The 23,422-nt window shown below is 42.4% G+C and overlaps 1 protein-coding gene across 12 annotated transcripts in view; it reads left to right on the top strand.

The window, feature by feature from the left end:
• Window positions 1-297: 297 nt before the first annotated feature.
• Window positions 298-23,422, top strand: part of ICA1 (islet cell autoantigen 1) — a 73,139-nt gene continuing 50,014 nt past the window's right edge. For 4 of the 12 annotated variants that reach the window (XM_089533173.1, XM_089533175.1, XM_089533176.1 and 1 more), the window contains exons 1-5: window positions 300-531; window positions 12,324-12,362; window positions 12,734-12,905; window positions 20,102-20,174; window positions 21,831-21,954. In XM_089533173.1, coding sequence (XP_089389299.1) covers window positions 12,346-12,362; window positions 12,734-12,905; window positions 20,102-20,174; window positions 21,831-21,954 — 386 coding nt within the window. In that variant the 5' untranslated portion in view covers window positions 300-531; window positions 12,324-12,345. Of the gene's footprint in view, window positions 532-741; window positions 933-12,323; window positions 12,363-12,733; window positions 12,906-19,880; window positions 20,011-20,101; window positions 20,175-21,830; window positions 21,955-23,422 lie in introns of those variants that run through there. The other 8 variants (XM_089533167.1, XM_089533171.1, XR_016281946.1 and 5 more) reach the window with 7 other exon arrangements.

The following is a 23,422-nucleotide window of genomic DNA, read 5'->3' on the forward strand; positions in this document are numbered from 1 at the left end:
GGACATCGCAGGAATATCGTGTTTATGTTACGTTTGTTTACAATATGTTGTGTTATCATAATGAAGTCTATTAATTAAAAAAGAGAATATATTGTGGTGAATTGTATTTTATAATTTTTTAAAAAGAATATATATATGAAATTGAAAGGTGTCATATAAATAAAATGTATTTATTATTGTTGTTGCAGTGTGTGTTTTGGGTCACTGAGGAGGAGGAGGAGGAGGAGGAGGGCTAAAAAGTGGGAATGGCTCCAAGCTGCAGCAGCAGCGTTGGAGCCAGGCCAGGAAGGCACAACAATAGCGGCAGGAAGCTGCTGCTGCTGCTGCTAGGCCCCTGAGGGGAAAGCAAGAGGGAGCCTCTTCCTCCTCCTGGAGGAAAACGGGATGGAGGTGGAGGAGGAGGCGGCGGCGGTGGCCGGAGCTCCTCCCCGCCGGAGGGAGGCGGCAATGGCATTGTGACGCCCGAGGCGCTGGAACACCTGGAGGCCCCTCAGGCGGAGGAGGGCGGCTCGACCAGGCGGGAGACCTGAGGTAAATTGAGGAGGAGGGAGGCCTCCTCGGGGGACGGGGGGACGGGAGGGAGGGAGGCAGGCATGGGGGCGCTTCCTCGCTCCATGAGGAGGAGCAGGGACGGAGGAGGAGGCAGCAACCGCCACCTTTCCCCCCTCCCTCCCTTCCTTCCTCTCCTCAGAGAAGGTAGGTCTGGGCTGAGGCGAGCCTTCTCCTCTGGCCCTGCTGGAAAAGTAGGTTCTCCTCGGGGAGAACATGGAGGAGGAGGCGGCTCAGGTGCCTCGTCTGTGGACGCAGGGTGGGGCCTCCCTTGCTTGGGCCACTTCCACGGCTCTCCTTCCCTTTCCCTGAGGAGGAGGAGGAGGAGGACTGGAGCAGATGGGGAATGGCTGGCAGCAGGTGCAGCAGTCGCTTGGTCCAAGGTGACACACACACAAGAGAGAGAGAGAGAGAGAGACACACAGAGCCCACGCTGCTGGGAAGCCGCCTTTGGAGCAGGGCTTTGCTTTGTTTTGTTTTGTTTAACCCCCCCCCCCCCCCCATATCTCCCTTTTGCAGCCTAGGTAATGGTTTCCCAAAATGGCACCTCTCCTTCCTCTCCTTTCCCTTCTTCTCCTACTTCCCTCCCCCCTTCTTTCCCCCACTCTTCGCTCATTCCTGCTTTTCGAGCCCATGTTATAGCCATAAGCTTTGACATCCTGAAAGCAAATGACAGGACTTGCCCACAAGGAAACCCATACTCGCCCCCATAAGGAAACATTGGGGGATGCTTGCCCCATAGGGAAACACTGGAGAGGTTTCCTCTGTTTCCCTATGGACAAGCATTCCCCAATGTCTCCCTATGGGCAAGTATTGCCATTGGCTTTAGTATGTTCTCTTTTTAGCTTTTATAGGGCCATGCGTTAACATTTTTTCATGTCTTGCAGTGTTTCCTGGAGGTTCTATATGGCTGTGCCCTACATTTTGTGGTGCCTTGTCCTCTTTTTTGTTGTTGTTGTTAGGACATCTAGTCAACCTGGCTTTGTGTTCCCACAACCACCATCCAGTGTTGGGAGAAATAATATCTGGCCATCCTGGTTCATGAGGAGCCAGTGCTGGCTGACCAGCAGGTGCATTTCCTCACATCCCCTCCTTATCATCCATTTGGTCATTTGCTGTTTGGTGTCTTTTTAATCATGAACTGGAGCTTCTGTTATTCACAGGCCAAGCTGCCTTAGTGATTTTAGAGCAGTGTTGTGTTGTTTGCTTTCAAGTGGTGTCTGATTTATGGCGACCCTAAGGCAAGCCTTGGCAAGTTTCTTCAGAGCGGGTTTGCCATTGCCTCCCTCTGAGGCTGAGAGACTGTGACTTGCTCAAGGCCACCAAGAGGGTTTTCATGGCCAAGCGGGTATCCAAACCCTGGTTTCCAGAGTCATAGTTGTACACTCAAACCACTATGGCACACTGAGTTTTTAGAGCAGTACTGTCAAATATTTAAAGCATTTCAAAAAAGAGAGAGGTAGGGTATTTTCTACTTGCTAGGGACTGGGCAGTCTTGGGAGTGTGCGCAGTTCACAGGACGACAGCTCTGGCCAGAAAATGTACAGTGATCATCTGTGTTTTGGTTTTTCTGTGTTTGGGTTTAAGAGTTCATACTCTATAAAAGCCTTGTGTGACAGCTGTTGGATGGGAGGTAATATCAAAAAAGAAGGGTAGATAACACCAGGACAGATATGACCACAGGCTATTAATGTTTGCTTCACGCTTCTATATTCAACTTTATCTCCAAGGGCACTGTAAAACGATGACCAGGCCAAAGCCATCCAGTGGCCTTCATAACAGCAGAGGTTTGAACCTTTATTTAACAAGCTCAGTGAAGTTGTAAAAATGATACTGTCAGCCTGCTTGAGGAAAAGTCCGTCAAACTGATCCTAGCACTGGTTTCTGACATTTCCAGTGTAGTCTTTGTTGGGGTAGACAGTTGTGGTCCTCTGAATGTTGTTGTTGGTGTTCCATAATAAATATATTGCCACTGAGTATAGAGGTTCATTTCAAACCGGCTTCAGGGTGGGCTATGGAGTTGAGACGGCCATGGTCACCTTAGTCGATGATCTCCGTTTGGGCATTGACAGGGGAAGTGTGGCCTTGTTGGTGCTCTTGGACATCTCAGCGGCTTTTGATACCATCGACCATGGTATCCTTCTGGAACGCCTGAGGGAGTTAGGTATTGGGGGCGCTTTGCTCCAATGGCTCCGTTCCTACCTCTCTGACAGATTCCATATGGTGAGGCTGGGGGACAGCTGCTCTTGACATCCGGCATCCCACAGGGTGTCATCCTGTCCTCTATGCTGTTTAACATTTACATGAAACCTCTGGGAGAGATCATCCAGAGACATGGGGCGCGGTGTTATCAGTATGCTGATGACACTCAAATTCATTCTCTGTGTCTCCGACTGATGCAGTGACTAAGGATGGCATCTCTCCTCTGGATGCCTGCCTTAGGTCGGTAATAGGCTGGATGAGGGAAAACAAACTCAAGTTGAATCCAGAGAAAACGGAGGTACTTGCGATAGGTTCCCCAAGTTCAGGGATGGAGATTTGTCAACCAGTCCTAGACAGGGGTCACAGTTCCCCTAAAGGACGAAGTTTGTGGTTTGGGGGTACTTCTGGATCCATCTCTACAGTTATCATCTCAAGTAGATGCAATGGCCAGAAGTGCCTGGTATCAACTTTGGTTCATACACCAACTGCATCCCTACCTGGACCGAAAGGACCTTGAAGCAGTGGTACATGTACTAGTAATCTCTCGTCTTGACTTCTGTAATGCGCTTTACATGGGGCTACCTCTGTACCAAGTTCAGAAGCTTCAATTGGTGCAAAATGCGGCAGTCAGATTGGTCACAGGAACACCTAGGTCAGACCATATAACACCAGTACTAAAATCTCTTCACTGGCTGCTGATTAGCTTCCGGACGCAGTACAAAGTGTTGGTTATCACCTTTAAAGCCCTATATGGCTTGGGCCAGAATTACTTGAAGGAACTCCTCTCCCTACACAATCCATCCTGCACTTTCAGAACATCCGGGAAGAATTTATTAGACTATCCAAAGACCAGACTAATATCAACTTCCCACAAAGCATTTACCGTCATGGCCCCTAAATTGTGGAATAGCTTACCAGAAGAGTGCTGTAGTTCTCTGATAATTTGGTTTCCCTTTTAATTCCAAATATGTACACAGTATTCCAAGCATGGCTGCTTTTGGCCTGCTATGGCAGACTAGGGTTAACGTCCCTACTCTGACATAGTTTTCTCTTTGTAAAATTATTGTTCAGTATATAGTACCACCAATGTAAAAAGCGCATGACAGTCATGTTTTTAGGTAGTTGTTGATAGAACCAAATAAACACTGTAACACCAAAAATTGTACCTATAAGTCAGTCCTTCATGTCCACAGATTCTGCATCCATGGATTCAACCAACCATAGTTTGAGAATACTGATACAAAAAAAAAGTCCAATAAGCAAGCCTTAATCTTGCCATTTTATGTAACATACACCATTTTACTGTGTCATTATATATAATGGGACTTGAGCATTCACAGATTTTGGTATCTATGGAGTTCTGGAACCAAATCTCAGTGAATGCTGAGGACTCACTATAATGTGTAAATTATGCTCTGTACTGGCATATGGAGCAACATATTGGATTTTTTTTTCCTAGTGAAAATTATAATTTTATCTGTGTCATAATGCAGTACACTTCTATGGATATTTGTAGGATTTCTCTCCACGCATCCCCTTTCCTATAGTTACAGGCTCAGAAATACTGTCTTATGATATTTCCTTGACTATTATTGTTGTGTGCCTTCAACTTGTTTCTGACTTATGGCAACATTATCATGGGGTTTTCTGGGGCTGAGAATTTGTGACTTGCCCAAGATTACCCAATGGCTTTCAATGGCCAAGCGGGAAATTGAATCCTGATCTCCAGAGCTGTAGTCCAGCGCTCAAGCCATTACACCATGCTGGCTTGACTATACCACTTTAGAATACAGATAATGGAAATTGTACAATTGAAGTCTTTCTCCTATGTAAAAAATAGCAGTAATAACAAACAAAACATGTTATACATAGAAACTAACAAATGGGGGGGGGGGGGCACATTCAGGAAATTATTTACCTAGCAGATAGTCAAGCGTATGATTGCCTGCCTGCATTGTGGAGTGGTACAATGTCTGAAGAGCATTTGCTTATAAAATTTCTGGGTATATGTAGTTTGGTTTTTAATAATAAGCTTATTGGAAACACAAACATCATTTTGTAGGCATGGATATGGGAGTCTCTAGTGTTATCAGGGCTCAGTATCCCAAAACTGTTAACCCTTCCAAAAGAATTTGTACTATTTTCCCATCTCCCCTCACTGGGCTTTATTTGATTAAGAATCAATAATGCCTGGTAAGAAGAGATGGGAAAATAGTACAAAGGTAGAAGCTTTTGTAGCCAGCCTGAAGAGCCAGTGTGGTGTAGTAGTTTAAGTGTTGAACTAGGACTCCAGGAGACTCAGGTTTTCTGAAGCCACACTGAAACCCCAGCAGCGCACCACTGGCTCCCAAGGCAGCTGGAGTGCTCATGTCATGACCACATGATATGGCTTCAAGCCAGGATGAAGTGGAAAAAAGCTGCTTCTTTTTGAAACGGATTTTCTCTGTATAAGGCACCTAGAGGTCACTTTCCTGCTAGTTTCAAGACATGTGTCATCTAAACGCCACACCTTCAAGTCAGCCTGAAAACAACTCTTTTTGCCTGTCTGTTTAGCCCCTTAGTTATTTTGTTTAAAAATGGATTTGGGCTGCCGTGGCCAGTGTAGAAATATATTTTTTATTACTCTTAAGAATATGGGGTGGATTATAATTTGAAACTTAATGCATACATCTGAATAAGATCCACTAAAGCAATACAGGCTAGTGATAGGAGGAAGAGGGAGAGTGAAAAAAAAGCAATATGGCAGCACTTTTAAGAACAGCTTTGGAGGCTAACTGGTTTGTATTTTAGCATGATCTTTTGTGGATATAAACTCATTTCTTCAGATGCAGTACAAAGTTGTATTAAAGACCTCATGTTTAAAGCATAATTATACAGTTGTGGAGACCGGTTAGAATGTAATAGGATCCAGAAAGATGCAAACCATTTCCTTATTTTTTTCTGTGGGCTAGGTGAAGTTGAGAATTTAGGGCAAGGGATATGACTTGCATCTTTCTGGATCATAGTACATTCTGTTCCACTTGCACACCTGTAAAGTAATGCTTCATACCTGAGGACTTAATACCACTCAGTATTGCATCTGAAGAAGTGGGTTTATATCCATGAAAGATAATTCTAAAATAAAAACCAGCTTGTCTAAGATTGTTTTTATCTTGGTATAGTTTTTATTTTTATTTGTTCTTCACCTCAGGTGCTCTTGTGAACTGAGAGGCAATACAGAAATATTTTAAATAAAAAATAATCTTAAAGATGTTGTCACCTTTTTTGTTTCTCTCCCTTCCTTCCTCCTTTTGTGCTGCAACAGACTGACATGGCTACGTCTCTGAAATATGCTAGTGAAGCATTGGATATTGTTGAAATAGTCATGAGGGGAGCTGAGGCAACGAGGTTCACTGGATAGGCTTTAGAAAACCACTAATTCTCAGGCTTAATTGTCTTCATGGATTGTTGTGTTAAAATAGGATGACTCAGTTTGTGTATGTCACTGTGATTTACATTGAGGGAAGTGTATTTTACATAGTGGGTGTTACCAGTCTTAATAGAATTCAGGAGCATGTTGCATATCCAAGAGAGCCTTGCTAGTTAACCTCAAGCAGTGAATCAATAAAGGAGAAGACAGTTGTAGGCAATCAGGTCCCAATTTGTTGAGGAGTGAATTGATCAATAAAAGAGAAGACAGCTGCAAGTAATCAGAACCCAAGTTGTTCAGGACTTTATATGTTAACAAGACACCTTAAATCTGGTCCAATAAGAAATAGCCAGAACAATCCCTTTAACTGGAATTGTTATGTGATAGTAGTAGACTTTTCCACTGAACTAGCCAAAACACTCTGAACCAGAGCAGACCACACAGAATGAACTGTACTTCACAACCTTAAGTTACTGATGCTTGACCCTTATAGTCAAGTTCTTCTACTCCCACATTGAGCCATTTAACCCACCTGGGTCTCCAGTAACAATGATGGAGGACCTCCCTCACTTGCCTGGTCACTTGATTCTTCAAAGGGAATGAGAAACAGGTAGTCTATTTATGTCCTGAACTAGGAAGCACTCACCTAAAAGCTCTCAGTCTTGCCAAGAAAATCAGTTTCAGTTTTTTGACCATCGTCCAGCCAAACCTGTATGGTCACACTTGACTTAAATGTGACAAAAGAAACACATACAACAGATTCATGTCCCTTTGCTTCATGGCTCCTGATGGACACTCCAAACAGTTTCATGTAGATGTTGAACAGCATTTGGGGTAATATGGCACCCCTTAGCACAATTGCGAAAGGGTCAGTCTCCAAGTGCTGCTTTTGGAACTGATTTTTTTATGTAGGAGGAGATCACCAAATTATAGCTCCTCAGACCTACTGAACTGGTCCAGAAAGATTCCCAGGACCAATGGATTCAGAAGCCATTGTGAAATTAAACAAGAGGAATATGGTTGCATTCTGTCCCCTTCTCAGAAAAAAACACCCAAACCGATTCAGTCCTGAATCAGGGCCCAAACACAGATAGAAATGGGTCTGGATTAGGGTGGGCAACAATCTGAGGTTCACATGACCCCCATAAGACCTCAGATGGTTGTGCACCCCACCCCACCCCCTTGTTTTTGGGTGATTTTACATCTGGGGGAAAAGCGGCATAAAAATGAAATAAATAAACAAACATTTTTTTTCATACTCACAGTGCTCCCCTGTGCCCCTTAGGTTTGGTGGGGGCAAGGTTGCAATGATCCTGCCCCTCTCCAATTTTAGACTTAAGAAGGAACATTTTTCCCCCAAAACCGGAAGTAATCTGGTTTTGAAAAGAGCCCCCTGGCCCTAAAACCTGTCCAGGGAGGCCCAACACGTAGCAAAATGTTGTGCATCACCTTGGGTCCCATAGTAAGAGAAAGATGGGATGTAAACTAAACAAATAAATAAAATAAAGCTCTCTCTAAGGCATGATGCCCATGGCAATTTTGATTTTTTAAAAAATAAAATGTGGTTGGTGAGCTCTTGGAAGGCCCTTGGAGCCCAGTGGTAAATACAGGTTGCAGTTTACTCACCCCTATCCAGTGTAAGCCAAATGCATCTGCAGCTGCACCAAAACAATTATCCCCAAAAGGTGCATTTCCAAACAAGTGTTAGTTCTGAGTTATAAATAGGCTTATTACAGCTGTAAGCTGAATTCTGTGACAAAATGATTGCTGTAAATGTTCAGAAGTATAGTTTATTTCCCCCATGTTGGTCATTTTTTGTTTTGTTTTGAGGGCTAGATTCTACCAACTGCTGGTTTTTCCATGTCATTGTCATGCTGCTACACAAACTCTTCAGAACCCATTAATAGGTTTTATACTTAGATTTTATGTTATATTATGAGAAATGTTTGTTTAATTGGTCTGTCTTCAACCATTGGTTATTAGTAAATGTGTCAAGGCAGGAGGCTTGGCCAAGGTATTTTGTCACAGTTTAACCTTGAAAGCACTTTTCTAAATTAAATCATGCGGACTGTGGCTAAAAGCTTCACAAACTGCTATGGTCATTGAAATGTTACACTTTCCATCCCTGATAATGCTAATATCAGGAACTGCTCTTCACACTTGCCTAGGCAGCTTTTAGTTAGAAAGGGGCTATAAATAACTCACTAATTGAAGCACCATGGAATTCAGTGGGTCTGCTCTAAGTATGACTAACCTTGGATCTAATTCATTATTAAGTGGTTTTTCATCATTCCAGTTTTTAAACAATTGCCATTTCACAGTAAAAGTTATCTTATTTTTAAATTATACTTAGCAAAAGAAAGGTAATGATAACTAAAATCATTTTTTATTATTCTTACAGAGTTAAGGCTTTGAGAATATGTAGCTGTTATTTGACAGTGTTTACTTGTTGGATGACCAATCCTTTTAAAATTAAGTGCATGCTGTAGCTCAAAATATTATATATACTCATGTATAAGTCTATAAATTTTAGTCAAAAAGTTGACCCCCCAAAAACTGAATCAACTTATTCGGGGTCAATGTAATTACTGTATCTTAACTCTTACAAAAAAAGGAACTATCCCTTGATGAAAGGCAAGAGTGTAATCTGTCCTGGAAGCACCCCCCCCCCCCCGGCTCTCTCCATCCGTCCTTTAAGCTGAGCATAAACAGTTATGCATGGTGGAATTTTATAAGTTCTTTGCTCTGGGTTTTACCCTTGACTTATCCATGGTCATATCAAAATCCATAATTTTGACCCCAAAACTTGCCCTCAAATTATACATGAGGTTTACTTATAGTTGAGTATATATAGTAGCTTACAATGGCGGGATACAAACCGCCGCTTTGCGGCGCTTCCCCGCCGGCGCCATTTGCTCCGCGCGGGAGCTGCAACAGCCAAACCGCGTGGCTCCCGCGCGGGGCAAAAAAGAAGCTCCATTTCGGAGCTTCTTCTTGCGGCGCACTGATGATGTTGCGAAGTGCCGCTGGCGCATTCGCGACGTCATAGGTGCCGTGACACGTCTGGACGCTATGCGTCCAGTACGTAAAGATGGCGGCGCCCATGTGGAAGGGGCGCCGCCATCTTGTACGTATTGTATACGTACTAGGGTTAGGGGGGTGCGGAAGCACCGCCCCTTCCTAACCCTAGTACGTATACAATACGTACTATATGGCGGTGTGTATCCCGCCAATGAAACTTTTTTTAAAAAATCAAACATGAAAGTTGTAATGAACAAATTTCAACAAATACTTTCAAGAAATACCACTTTAAGTAAAAACAACAATAGTGGAATTTGCAGCACACCATCAAATAGTTTAGAGAAAGCCTTAGGAAAATACATTATTCTTAACAAGGTATTTAAAAGTATAAGGAGCCATTTGTCTACCCAATAACAGTGCATAGACACTTGCTGCTATACAGAAAAGGTTCTACAGTATCCCCATTTTTATCACTTTGAAACTTATTAGCACAGGCAGTAACAAAGTCCAGTAACTTCTTTGAGAAAAAAAGGATGTAGGAACATAATAAATTGTCTTTGCTGGCTTAGCCCAGGAATGTCTGCTATGACTGGTTCTCCAGATTCTCAGGCAAGGAACTGCTTCCATTGCCTTAAATGTGACTGTACTGCAGTTTGAACAGAAGGTGCTAGGGATTGAACCAGATGCCTTATTCCTTGTTCTATCTATTGTCCAATAGCAGACAACATGCATTGAATAAAAAGGCTCTAGGTTCTTCAGTTACCGAGCTCTCCCCATTAAAAAAAATTGCAAGTAGCAGGCTGGGACAAACCTCAGTAAGCCACGGTGGGTTGTAGCAGAAGGTACAAGACTAAATGACTGCTTACTGACTTGGTAGGAGATGCATTTCTTCATCTTTAGCTTCATCTTTGGATTCAAGTTTTTCTTGAATCTGGAGTTACAGTTGCCCCCCCCCCACACACACACACATTTGCAGCTTTGATGTTTCCAGATTTGGCTATTTGCAGTTTTGGTTAATATGTTTCTTTAGGAATCTCTAGGTCCTCCAACGCAACTCTGTCAGAGGTTGATCATAGAGTTGTGCTGGAGAACCAATTGTGCTGTTTTCTATTTTCTTTTTGCTTTTCATTTGATTGATTGTTAGCCCTCTTGATTAGAGGCTATATATCTATTGATTAGAGCCCTGATGACACAGTGGTTAAATGCCTGTACTGCAGCCACTCACTCAAAACCATAAGGTTGTGAGTTCAATACCAGCGAAGGACTCAAGCTTGACTCAGGCTTGCATCCTTCCAAGGTCACTAAAATGAGTACCCAGATTGTTGGGGGCAATTAGCTTACAGTTGTAAACCGCTTAGACACTGTTAGTTCAGTGTGAAGTGGTATATAAATGAAGCTGTTTTTTCCAACTTGTAAACCAAATTCTGTCTATGTATAGTTTAGTGCTCCCACAGAGGTCTTATCCATCATTGCAGAAAAATTAGTGCTAGTTCTGCACTAATGTTTACATCAATATCAGTTTATGACCTCAGTGCAGTCACAAGGAGTCCATAAGGATGGATGAAATTGCTTGTACATGTTTACTGCAGAAATTGACATGAGTATGCACAAGTGGTTTAGTTACTGGAAATGTGTGATTTCAGATTATTGTATGTTATTTTTTTTAAAAAAGTGTATATCATATTGGTATTTTTGCAAAGCCATTTTTCACTGAGATATGCTTCTCAAAGATCTGCATTTGGTTGCAATTATTTGTTGGCGTTATGTGTGATCATAAGCCTGCATTTTCTACCTTCTGTTAGTGGTGTTGGAGCCAACAGAAATTTTACATAGAGACCTGTCTCAATATCAGGTCAGTTATTTGCCAATTAGGTATAGCCCAATACTACCTACCGGTACTCTGAATATTAGCAACTTTTTCACAGTCAAGTAGAGCTTCCTTCTCCATAACCTAGTACCTTATCCTTTAAACTAGGTATGCCAGGGACTTAACTATTTTCCCACTAATCTGTAGTGTTTTCACAAATGTTCCAACTTGATAATAGAATATGTTGACTCTCTACATTCATTGTTTGGTTTGTTATGTTTTTCAGCATTTCCAACTGCAACTGGACCCCCCTCCCCTCTCTGTTATCTTTATATTTACTTTTTTCTTCCCTCTTTGTTGACCATTCCCCCTGGCAAAATTTAGATGATATGCTCCTTTAGGGTGGGACTGCCTGTCTTTTGCCTATTTTATTCTATCAATTCCCATGGATACTGATGGCATTACAGAAAAAGCAACAATGGCAAAGTTGTATTTGACACACTAGAGTACCAAATCTAGTGTACCTAGCATGTGTGAAGCATAACTTACATATTGGGAGAGTGGGCTCGGTATGATAAAATGTTCAATGCAGCTTTGCAGTCTTTTTCCATCATATTGGACAATTCATGTTATATTTTTTGCTGACAGAGTGCACCCATGTGCATAAAACACGATAGAAGAAGCAGACTCAAAGCTCTCCAAGGACTAATAAATTTGACAGAATTGTCCATAGAGAAAGGATCATTTTCCCATTTAAGCTTATTATGAATAGTAGTTGCTTAAGTCCTCTGATAACAAATTGTCTAAAAATCTCAGGGAGCCAATACACCTTCTAGCTGATGTATTCTCTTTCCAGGTAAGTTTCCATACAGAAAAGGACTTGGGAATTGAATTATTGCTAACAGTGAAATCTTATTACCCTAAAACCATACTTTCACTTTTTGGTAGAAACTGCATCCAGGTTTTAATTTTACCACTTCGGAGAGAGAGGAAATTTGATGTGGCCAGAACTGTACTATGTTAGAGTATATGTTTGCAGTGAGCCATGAAAAACGTTGTGTGTTTTTGCGTGGAATGATCTGTTGTCCTAGAGTAATAAAAATCAGGCTCTCGGGGGCTATAATGCAGATTCTGTAAGCATGTGTTTCCTTGCATGCTTTAGCTTAGTGCTATGCCACTTTTGTATTTTGTTGGATAAGCCTAAAGTGCCATGAACATTTTTGATTTGGTTATTTGATGTGGTTTGATTTGTAGATACGTATACCCCCACTTCAGAAGCATGGGATGGCTAATAGAAGTAATCCTTTTAATTGTGTATTTTTTCTTAATTTTTAGGATTTGAAGAAAATAGCAAAACATGGATGGCCACAAATAGTAAGTGATCCTCTCTCTCTCTCTCTCTCTCTCTCTCTCTCTCTCTCTCTCTCTCTCTCTCTGTGTGTGTATGTGTGTGTTTGTGAATCTGTAGCACCCAGGGAGTTGTGTTCTAGTATTTCATAAATGTATTCAAGATAGAACCGCAAAGCCAATAGAATGGATCATTCAAAGCTATAAGTTTGGACAGAAAATTTGTGGAAGTAGATGCTTCCACAGCTGAGAGAATGAAAGTTAGTATAAAACAGTATAAACTGGAGTTTAAGGAATTTAAATATCTACAGATGCTGAATCAAATGTAATTTATCAGATTTTTGTATGATTTAAGTTTGCCTCTTAAGTTTTAAATGAACTGGTTTTTTGCCTCCTAGCAGTTATTCAAGGGAATTTTATGATCGGTATGCCCAAGGCCAAGAAAAATCTGTGGTCAATAAAATGCAGCAGAAATACTGGAAAACAAAACAAACTCTTATCAAAGTCACGGGAAAGAAAGAGGACGAACATGTAGTGGCCTCAGATGCAGATTTGGATGCAAAATTGGAGGTATGTATGCTAGCCTGGACCTTTCCTTGCTAAAAAGAAAGATGTTTAAAGTGATGCTCAGACTTCAGATGGGATCCAAAATGCTACAGCTATCCAGAGGTTTTTCAGCTTGATGGAACCTCCCCATCACATCTGTCCCAAAGGAAGGAGGAGATCAGCAAATAGCTACACACACCCTTTTGCAGGGGTAGGCAACCTTTTTGAGCTGGGGGCCGAGTTGCTGTCCCTCAGACAACTGGGGGGCCGAAGCCCGGGGGGAGCTTCCACCCTCCGGGGGCGGGGCCACATGCTGGGGGCAGAGCTTCCACTCTCTGGGGGGGCAGAGCTTTCTCTGCTCCCTTTCCCAACCTCCAGCTGTCTGAGAGACAGCTAGAAGTGGGGGGGATTGGGAGAGGGGGTGACAGGCGTGCGCCTGCTCCTCCTGCCCTTCCTTGGCCCCCAGCTGCCTCTCAGAGACAGCTGGGGACCAGTAAGGGCCCGTGAGGGGCAGGAGCAACAGGCGCGTGGCCTCTGCTCCTTTCCTTGGGGCTTCGCCAGGCCTGAGGTGTCCTCCAAAGGACACCTCAGGTCTGCCGAAGCGCCGTGGGGAGGAGGACGAGGCTGGCAGCCCCTGCTCCTTTCCTCGGGGCTTCGCCAGGCCTGAGGTGTCCTCCGAAGGACACCTCAGGTATGCCGAAGCCCGCAGGGAGGAGGAGGACGAGGCCGGCAGCCCCTGCTCCTTTCCTTGGGGCTTCGCCAGGCCTGAGGTGTCCTCCAAAGGACACCTCAGGTCTGCCAAAGCCCCGCGGGGAGGAGGAGGTGTGTCCCCACCCTCTCCTCCTCGGTCCCTTCCTTCGGCCGAACGGGCTCCAAGGGGCCCTTTCGGCTGAAGGGGAGGGAGCCGAACAGAAGGGCTTGGGCACCCGTCCCAGGCCCTTCCCTTTGGCTCTTCTCTTCGGCAGAAAGGGCTCCAAGGGGCCCTTTCGGCCGAAGGGAAGGGCTTGGGCACGCCGCCGTCCTGGGCTCCTCCATGGCCTTTGCAGCCCCAGATCTCTCTCTTCGGAGGGATGCCTGGGGCTGCATGGGCCGCGATGGAGCCCCAGATCGGCAGGCCGCCTCCTGGGCTCCTCCACGGCCCTTGCAGCCCCAGGCCTCTCTCTCTGGAGGGAGGCCTGGGGCTGCATGGCCTCCTACAGGCCCGCTGCGGCCCCTGGAGCCCTGCTGGAGCGCTCCAGTGACCACAGCGGGGCTCCTACAGGCCTGGAAAGAGCTGGCGGGGCCGCCAGCGCTGGAGGCCTCCTCCTCTTTCCCAGCTCCTGACAGGGCCCAAGCCCTGTCAGAGGCCGGGAAAGAGGCAGTGGGGGCCGCCAGCGCTGGAGACCTCCTCCTCTTTCCTGGCCCCTGATGGGGCCCAAGCCCCATCAGAGGCCGGGAAAGAGCCAGCGGGGGCCGCCAGCACTGGAGGCCTCCTCCTCTTTCCTGACCCTTTCCCAAAGGCCCCGCGCCCTCGCACAAGAGGTGGAAGGCCCCGCGAGAGAGGACACCGGGCCTTTGACGGGGTCAAGGCCGCTCGCGCGAGAGGCCAAAGGCCCCGCACTTGTGGCAATCAGTGGCAGGTCCATGCTGGGGCCGGTCCTGAGGCCTTGCCAGGCCGGATGCAGCCCTTGGGCTGCTGACCCCTGCCCTATTGGAATAATTACGTTCCTGATTGGGTTGTAAAAATAAAACAGTGTCCTGAGTTCCTTGGAGTAAATACAAGTCTTGTTGGCAGATAAATCAATTGACTATGCATAATACTGCATTCATACAGGACTATAGCCAAAGGGTCAGTTCTAGGTTCTCAGTCATTGCCTTTTGATCTATTAGATGGGTCAGGGTTGATGTGTTTTTCTTTTTAAAATATGCTCCAGTCATTAAATAGCAGAATTAAAATTGTTGTGCAGTGTTAAAAGATAGAAGAAGACCTTATTGTCCCCTCACCAGTCCCTTTTCAAAAAAATAAATCATAGCATATGTGTAAACTGGATAAAACCAGTCAGGTCTCAAAGTCCTTAATTAAAAAAAAATGTTTTGACAGTGCCAGAAAGGCATCAGTCAGGCCTCTGAGGGGAGGGTATTCCATGACCATGGTGCCACAGCAGTAGAAGCCCTTTCCCATGTCCTCCTACAATGTATTGCTCCCACTGATGGGACGAAGAAGAGTACTCCTCCAACAGACCTCAGTTCTCAGACAGGCATATATAAGGAGATATGTTCCCTCAGATATTGAAGTCCCAAGACATTTAGGACTTCAGATATTGTCACCAGCACTTGAATACAGATCAGAAGTATATGGCAGCCAGTGAATTTTTTTTAATTGGTGTTTTATGGTTCCCAGTTAACAGCTTCACTCCCAGCATTGCCGCCTAAAAGGCTCTCAGGAGGTCGCTAGGGCTATAAGTGATATTTCTCTGAGAACCTGAGCAATTGCCAGAGTGGAGGTGGTGGATGGGTCTAGTTTTATAGCTTCAGATGCTTAAAGAGTGGGAGAGCAAGCAACAAGGGGTGGCTGTCTTCCTCTTACTTTGGTTATGTGGTAGTTAGTTGGCCATTATGTGTTGCAATATCCATGATGAGATCTGATCCAGTATAGGCAGTTCTTATAGTCATTAATAATGATGGAGTCTTCTCCAGATTCTGCAGAGTCTTTTCCAGTACTTTTTCTACATAAGCACCATTTAGCCTACTGAGCCCATTTAACATAGGCTGAGTCACACAAGATGCTTTTTGTCTACACATTAAAGACCTTACTGTGCAAATTTGATGCTGATGTGAGTTAGCAAGTTGGATGCAAATAAAGTCTGCTCCAGTCAGCCTGAATTAAGTTACTGTACTTTGCCTGGGTGAATTCATTCAAGACACAGAATGTGATATAAATCTTCAAAGTAATCTGAATTTGCATGTGTAAATGTCTTCTGCTGTGTCCATATCAATTATAGATAATTGCTAATCAAGATATGAAAGCAGTTTATAAAACTAGTACACTGGGCACTTTGACCCCCTTCGCTTGCTCAAAATCCAGCAAAATCTGCCTTTTGAATTAACATCTCCTTTTCCTGTTCTGCTTTTTATCCATGTAATTCACTTTTGAAATCTGGATTCTGAGAGTAGGTTATTGTGTGCCTTTTAAACTACTTCATATGTTGATTCCTAGTGTAAGCCTAAATTGTGTTTAAGTATACACAATATGTTTCATAGTATGCTTTGTGTGCCCTACACTTATAAAAATGTGTACAGTGGATAGCAAACCCAAATGTAATACGCAAAACAGTCCTAAGATGTTTCCTAAGGAACCTTCACATTTTTAGTATGAAGGAGACTCTATCATTCTGCTTTTTCCTGTTTTTCCAGTGCCTTTGACCTCTCAGCTAGAGCTAACACTGAGAACTTTAAAATAAATAGGCTCTTTGCTCCCTCTTGCTAAAGTTTTCTGTGACAGAATTTAAGAGCCATGTCCGTATATATAGTTAACATCAAGGTCTTTTGTAGGTCATACTAAAATAAACTATTACCTGCTTGCCCTAAAACTGCTGATATGATACGGTATGGTGGCAGTAGAACTCTTAAGAACCTTTGTTGAGTTATTGGATTAAGGGGAGAAATGCTTTCCATAGACAAAAAATCCAAATGATTTCTTTCTTTCTTTCTTTCTTTCTTTCTTTCTTTCTTTCTTTCTTTCTGCTCCTGTGATCAGTCATATGTAGCACTTGCTTCTGAAAATGAATGTACATGCCCATTAAACAAATCAGTTTAATCAGACCTTGTCATATGCCTTGTCATGGCTGCATGTGTGATTTTGTGTATGAGACAGAAATGTTATGTTAACCCTAGGCTAGGGTGAAGACTGATTATACCTGAGGTACTCCATGTATTGTTGGTTTTTGTTAACTGCTCTCAAGTTGATCCTGACTCATGGTGACCTTGTGAATGAGGTATCTCCAAGATTCCCTGTCCTCCATTGCTCTGCTTAGGTCCTATAAATTCATACTTGTAACCTCAATAGAGTCCAGCCATCTAGTATGCGGACATCCTCTCTTTCTGTATCCCTCTGCCTTTCCCAGCATTCTTGTCTTTTCCAATGAGTCATGCCTTCTCATGATATGGCCAAAGTATGATACTCTCATTTTAATCATCTTGGCTTCCAGGGAGATTGCTGGCTTGACTTGTTTAAGGACCCATTTGTTTTTCTTTTTGGCTGTCCATGTTTTATGTTCACTTGTATACCTTTACATTTTAGGATCTCTTCTAGTCTTTTAATGGATGCTCTCCCCATTTCCAATCTTCTGCTAATTTCTTGACTGCAGTCCCTGTTTTGATATACCATATATACACAAGTTGAAAAATGTATGTCAAAAAATTGACCCAAAAAACCTGGGTCGCCAAGGTCTGTACAGTAATGCTGCTAGAAAAAATGATGGCAGTGGCTGTTTGGGGTTTCTAGGCCATGCCAGTGAGAGCTGCACCTAGCTTTGGCCCCTTCTCCTCTGCCTGGCTTTGGATGCTTGTCCCTCAAGGCTCCTTTGCCATCTGGCTTTCTCCTGAGGAGAGAGCCAGACTACAGAGGAGGAGCTCAAGGCTTCCTGGCCGCCTGGCTTTCTTCCAAGTAGAGCAGGCTGTGAAGAAGGAGGAAAAGGGGTGAATGCACCCCTTCTGTTTTCTCATACTGCCTCTGCCCAGCTATCCCTCAACTGTCCTGTGTGGGTGGGAGTCTGCCCTACTACTGCTGCCACTAGACCTTGGAAGGTCCAGCTGGGCAGCAGCCAGCTGTAGAGGGGGAACAGGTGAGCGAGATGGGAGGGCAGGGGCGGGGCAGGCCATTGCTGCTGCCCCCGCAGCCCCCCCACACCAGGTTATACCAAGGTTCATGACAGCACTGCTGGAGAAGCAGGCAAAACATGAGAAACCATCTGCCCATCCATTCATGGTTTCTTGTCTTTTGCCTGCCTTTACCAGCTCTTTCACCACCCGTCTGCCCACTCTGGGGTGTTTGCAACAGGCCCACTTGTCTCTTTTTCTTTCTTCTCTCCACCTTTTGTGTGGAGATAAGTAGGTTGGCTGCAGACAAACGAAGGTAGGTGGATGGGTGGCGAAATAGGACCATGCTGAGCCCCGATGTTTTGCCCTCAACTTATCTATGGATCATGCAAAATTCCGTAATTGTGGTCCCAAAACCTGCCCTCAACTTATATGTGAGGTTGACTGATAGTCATGTGTATACGGTATGTTTGATCCAAGGTTCAGGAACATTTTCACTATTTCATTTTCCTCATTGTCTGGGTTGAATTTGTGCAGATCCTCCATGGTCATTATTTTTGTTTTCTTTATGTTCAGCCTTTGCGCTTTCCTCCTTCATCTTCCATACCTTAGGTTGTTGATATTCCTTCCTCCTATCTTCACTCCTCCTTCTTCTGTATCCAATCCTGCTCTTTGTATATTTTTGGAAACAAGCTGAACAGATAGGGTGAAAGGATACCAGGTTGCCTGACCTCTTTACCAATTGGGAACCATTCTGTTTCTCTGTGAGAGTATGATCTTGTCCTAAGTACAGATTCCTCGTCAAGACTATCAGATGTGTTGGCACTTCCATGTCTTTAAGGGCGTTTCTTGGCCTTTCATGATCTATGCAGGCAAATACATGCTATTTTTCTTTTGGAGTTCTTTGACATGCTCCAGTAGCCATTGGATGTTTGCTATGTGGTCTCTAGTGCCTCTAACTTTTCTGAACCCCGCTTGCACCTCTGGGATTTTTCTCTTCATGTATGGTTGGAGTCTATGCTGCATAATTTTGCTTGCATGAAAAATTAATACTTTGATGCTATAGTTGCTGCAGTCTTTTGTTTCTCCTTTTTTGTGGATGGGGATGTATACTGATCATTTCCAGTCTGTTAGCCAGTGTTTTGTTTTCTATATTTGTTGACATATTTTAGTTAACACTAGAGTTGATTCTGTCTGGGTTGACTGTAGCAGTTCTATTGGAATATCATCTGTGATTTATTTTTCCTGATTTCTCTTATCTCAGCTTCCACACACTTTTTAAAATTTGGGATTAGTCTTCATATGGCTCATCGTTCCATGTGTCTTTCATTTTTTTTAATCTCTTTTATCTAACTCTTATGCATATGGCATCCAACATCTTTTTATTTCTTCCTGGTCTTGGATTTTGTTCTTTTTATTGTGATAAAGCATCCCAGCTCTTGGTTTGAACTTCCATTTGATTTCCAGGATCTTGTGGAAGAAGTCTCTAATTCTTCCTTTCTTGTTGTTGTCTTCTATTTCTCTGCATTGATCATTATGATAGTTGTCTTTGTCCTTTTGCACTAGTCATTGTACAGTTGTATTCATGATTCTGAATTTGTTCCTGTCTGTCTTTTGTTTTGCTTTCTTTCCTTTACTGCTTGAAGTGTTTTGTTTGTTTCTTCCATTGTTTCATCTGTTGTTTCTTCTCTTTCTTTTTGGTCACTGAAGTGTCTGTCTACATTCCTCCCTTATTATGTCCCTGGCATCTGACCATTGTTCTTCTGGTTCTTGGTCAGTTATGTTTAATAGCGCAAATCTGTTTGTTATATTGTGAGTAAATTGTGTTGAGATATTGCTGAGATCATATTTTGGTATGAATACTGGCTTGAATTTCTTCTTCAGGTTTACTCTTCTTTTTCACATAAGTAGTTCATGATCTGTTCCATAGTCAGCACCTGGTCTAGTCTTGACTAGCAGAATGTAGCTTCTCCATCTTTTGCTTCCGATTATATAATCTATTCTATTTGGTTTTTGAGTTGGCCATCTGGTGATGTCCATGTATATAGTCTTCTTTCTGGTTGTATGAAAAAGGTGTTTGCAATGAATAGATTGTTGGTGTCACAAAAATCTATCAGATTCTCACTTGCTTTATTTCTTTTGCCTAATCCGAATCTTCCTACTGTTTTTCATTCTTCTTTGCTTCCTGCTTTGACATTCCAGTCGCCTATGATCAGCTTGTCGCCCTGTGTTGGTGTGATAATCAATTTCTTCCTGGACTCCTTCATAGAATCTCTCAGTTTCTTCCTCCTCTGTCTCTGTGGCAGAGATATATACAGAGGTGTATACTGAGGTATATTGTTCATACAGAACCTTTGATTAATATGTTATTATCTTAGGGAAAAGTGTTCTCTTTTATATGTTGTTTGCATTATATATTTCAGCTGTTCCATTCAATTCAGAGGACGTGCATGGATTTACTTAAAGCAATTGAACTATATCAAAAAAGGATTTGTTGTAAGTATTTTTAGTTGTCATAAGCTTCATATACCTTTATTTTCAGCTTAATGGTACAAATCCTTTGAGTGTCATCTCCATTTAGTAGTGCTTGCTCCCAGAGCAGAGCTTGGAAATTATAATTTTGGAGGCTACCTCTTCTGTAATATGGTCATGTTGGCTGGGTAATTCTGGAATTAAAATTACAGAGAATACTTTTTCCATGCTTAGGTATATGTGTATGGTTGAGTCTTGATCAGTGATAAAATAACATAAATTCGTAAGCATCTTGAAGCCTTAACAAGATTTCAAGTTGACACTAAATCTATTATCAACTTAAGATTTAAAGCTAATCATTTTAATATGACAGAAACACTATTATTAAGGAGAATGTAACAATTATAACATCAGGGGGAGGAGGATTATCCAGTCTTGGGAGTTCTTGGTATTTTCATTTACAGCTCCCATAATCCCTGACCATTAACCATGCCAGCTAGGGCTTTTGGCAGCTGTAATCCAAAACATTTGTAGAGTACCAGGCTACCTATCCTTAACAAAACTTGATAATGAGACAGGTCCATACTCTTATATTACAGAGTACACATTACATGTTGGCTGACAGTTTGTTTTTTTCTAAAGGAAAAGCATAAAAGCTTTAAAAGCTGGTTTGGTTGTAGCAGCTCAAGAAGCAGCAATTTAGTCCACCTTCTTCATGTTGCATACCCTCTCAGTTTTCCATCACCAAGCTGCTTTCTTATTTAAGTAGGAAAAGAATAAGGGAGAGGCATATATTTTGCTGTTCATGTATGCCTTGTGTAACCTTTGATTGGTCCTTCACATTTGTTATTGTAGGTACTTCTGGCCTTAAGTCCTGATCTGATCCTATGGTGCTTTAAAAACAAAATAAAACAAAACAGGACCAGTGCATTAAATGCTTTTTAATTTAAATAAAATCTTTTAGAATTAAACATTATGAAAAAGAAAGTTCTTGTGCAAATATTCATATGTGTGTGTTGTTGTTGTGTGGCTTCAACTTGTTTCCAACATATGCCGAACTTATCATGGGGTTTTCTTGGCAAGATTTATTCAGAGGAGGTTTGTCATTGCCTTTCTCTGCAGCTGAGAGAGTGTAACTTGCCCAAGGTGGGTTTCATGGCCAAAGTGGTGTTCAGAGTTGCAATCCAGCACTCAAACCACGATGTCACACTGGCTCTAAATATTTATATAGTAGGAATATAATTAAAGGGCAAAGTGCCTTAAGTTTTTAAAGCCAGATTTCAGTTCACTAGGTAAATGTCTTGTCACCTGAGAATTAGACTCAAGGAGTTGAAAGAGAATCCGAAACAATCAAGGTAAATTCTAGGTACTGTAGGCAGACCACAGTAGTCTGACCCACCAAGCTTATACCATTGTTCAAGCAGCAACAACAAAAAGAACTGCTGTTTCCTTTTCATTATAGAGGTCATCTTGCAGTTCTTATATTGCACTAAGCCTACAAATGGATGTGCTAAAGTGGTTCTGATCTTCTGTTTCATAAGTGCAGGAAGTGCATGAAGATTAATTTGAAATTGCTGGTGTGTTTATGTACATGCCTGCTTTTTGTTTCTTCTGATATTACCATTTTTGACAAAAATATGTGAAGCTTACTTGTGTACGATTTTCTCTTTGTTTCATCAGTTCTTTCTCAGGAAGAAAATGAATTAGGAAAATTTCTCAGATCCCAAGGTTCTCAGGATAAAACCAGAGCAGGAAAGATGATGCAAGCCACAGGGAAAGCCCTTTGCTTTTCTTCCCAGCAAAGGTATGTTAAACTACGTGGACTTCATTATTGAGACCTCATGTCTGAAGTAGCTTGTAATAGCCCTGCTGTGTCTTTTAATACAAGACCACATGAGTTTTCCAGCTTTCTTCTTCCCCAGTCCCTCCAAATCTCCTATGAAAAGAAATAAGAAGAGGCACCTGGTAGCTTGGTCAACAAGAGCACCTTGGCTATACTTTCAACATGCTCTATGAGCCTGTGGGGTTTGAATCTATTTATTTCATTATATCTAGCCCTCCCTCCAAGGAATAAAAAGCAGCTTACTTTGTTTTATTGTGACTAGGATCCTGTTAGTAGGTTGAACTGAAAGGACTGATCAAGGAATGGTTTAAAATAAGACCAAGACAGATGAACAGAGGGCTTAAGAAAAGGAAAAGAGACCATGAGGCAAACAAGGCACACAGAAGATTAAGAACTTAGGCAACAACTGGTCATTTCTTTTTCCTTTTCCTTTTAATTTCTTTTCTGCTAAAATACTGGATTATATTTGAGAGGATAAATTCCAGGCCTCCTTTTACAGTACTACCTTGTATGCTCATTTCATACTTTATTTGATAGTATTAAAGGGGGCACTCAAATGGTGCCTGACCAACAATTTTTTTAAATATTATATATATTAAAAATGTATAATGTATAAAATGTATAATATAAAAATGTGTGTGTGTGTGTGTGTGTGTGTGTATTAAAATGTATGTATAAAACCCCAAACAAAATGGGATCTTCTGCATTTTTCCTCTCTTCTGTCTGATAAATAACAAAATAAAACTTTTTAAACATAATGCATTGCACGCAAAGTATAATTATCCTACATATCTTCTACACAAAGGACCATAAAAGTTCATATTAGAAAGATAAAGCCATTTAATTCCTTTTTTTAAAAAAAATTCTTAATAACAAAACAAATATTGTCAGAGCATGCCCCTTCCCTTTCAGAGCATTGTTTTCCTCCTCCTTCTCCTTGACTTTGGAAGACTCTAGAAACTGCCGATTTTTGTCTGAGTCTTTCTTTGCACCTGAGATTTTGTTCTCAAGATGTAACCTCTGTCTAATATACTGCAGAGTATCAGCATTGCAGGAGAAGAGAAATGCTAACACCACCCTGCACATTCTACATTAGGTTTTCTACATGCAGCTATTAACTTGTCTCTCTCATTGGTTTCCTCTCTTTTCTACTTGACTTCTTGTGTATGTGTGAACAACTGATGTTTTCTAAGAGGGAGGAACAGAGACTTAAGGGAAGGAATAGAAACCACAAGGTATACAAATCAAGACAGACAAAAGGTTAAGAATTTGGCCAAGCAACAGCCAATGTGTTCCTCATCTTGGAAATCAGGCAAAAGAGGTATGTGAGGAGGCACTAGGCCCTTAAATAGCCTCCTGCTCTCTCCTACACATGATCCCACTTCGCCCTGTGGGTCTCCTTTCATGGAGGCCAACAAAGTACCCCCTC

This window comes from Sceloporus occidentalis, unplaced genomic scaffold (genome assembly GCF_023333645.1).
Source record: "Sceloporus occidentalis isolate IW3139 unplaced genomic scaffold, rSceOcc1.0.p SCAF_7, whole genome shotgun sequence".
Taxonomy (NCBI): Eukaryota; Metazoa; Chordata; class Lepidosauria; order Squamata; family Phrynosomatidae; genus Sceloporus; species Sceloporus occidentalis.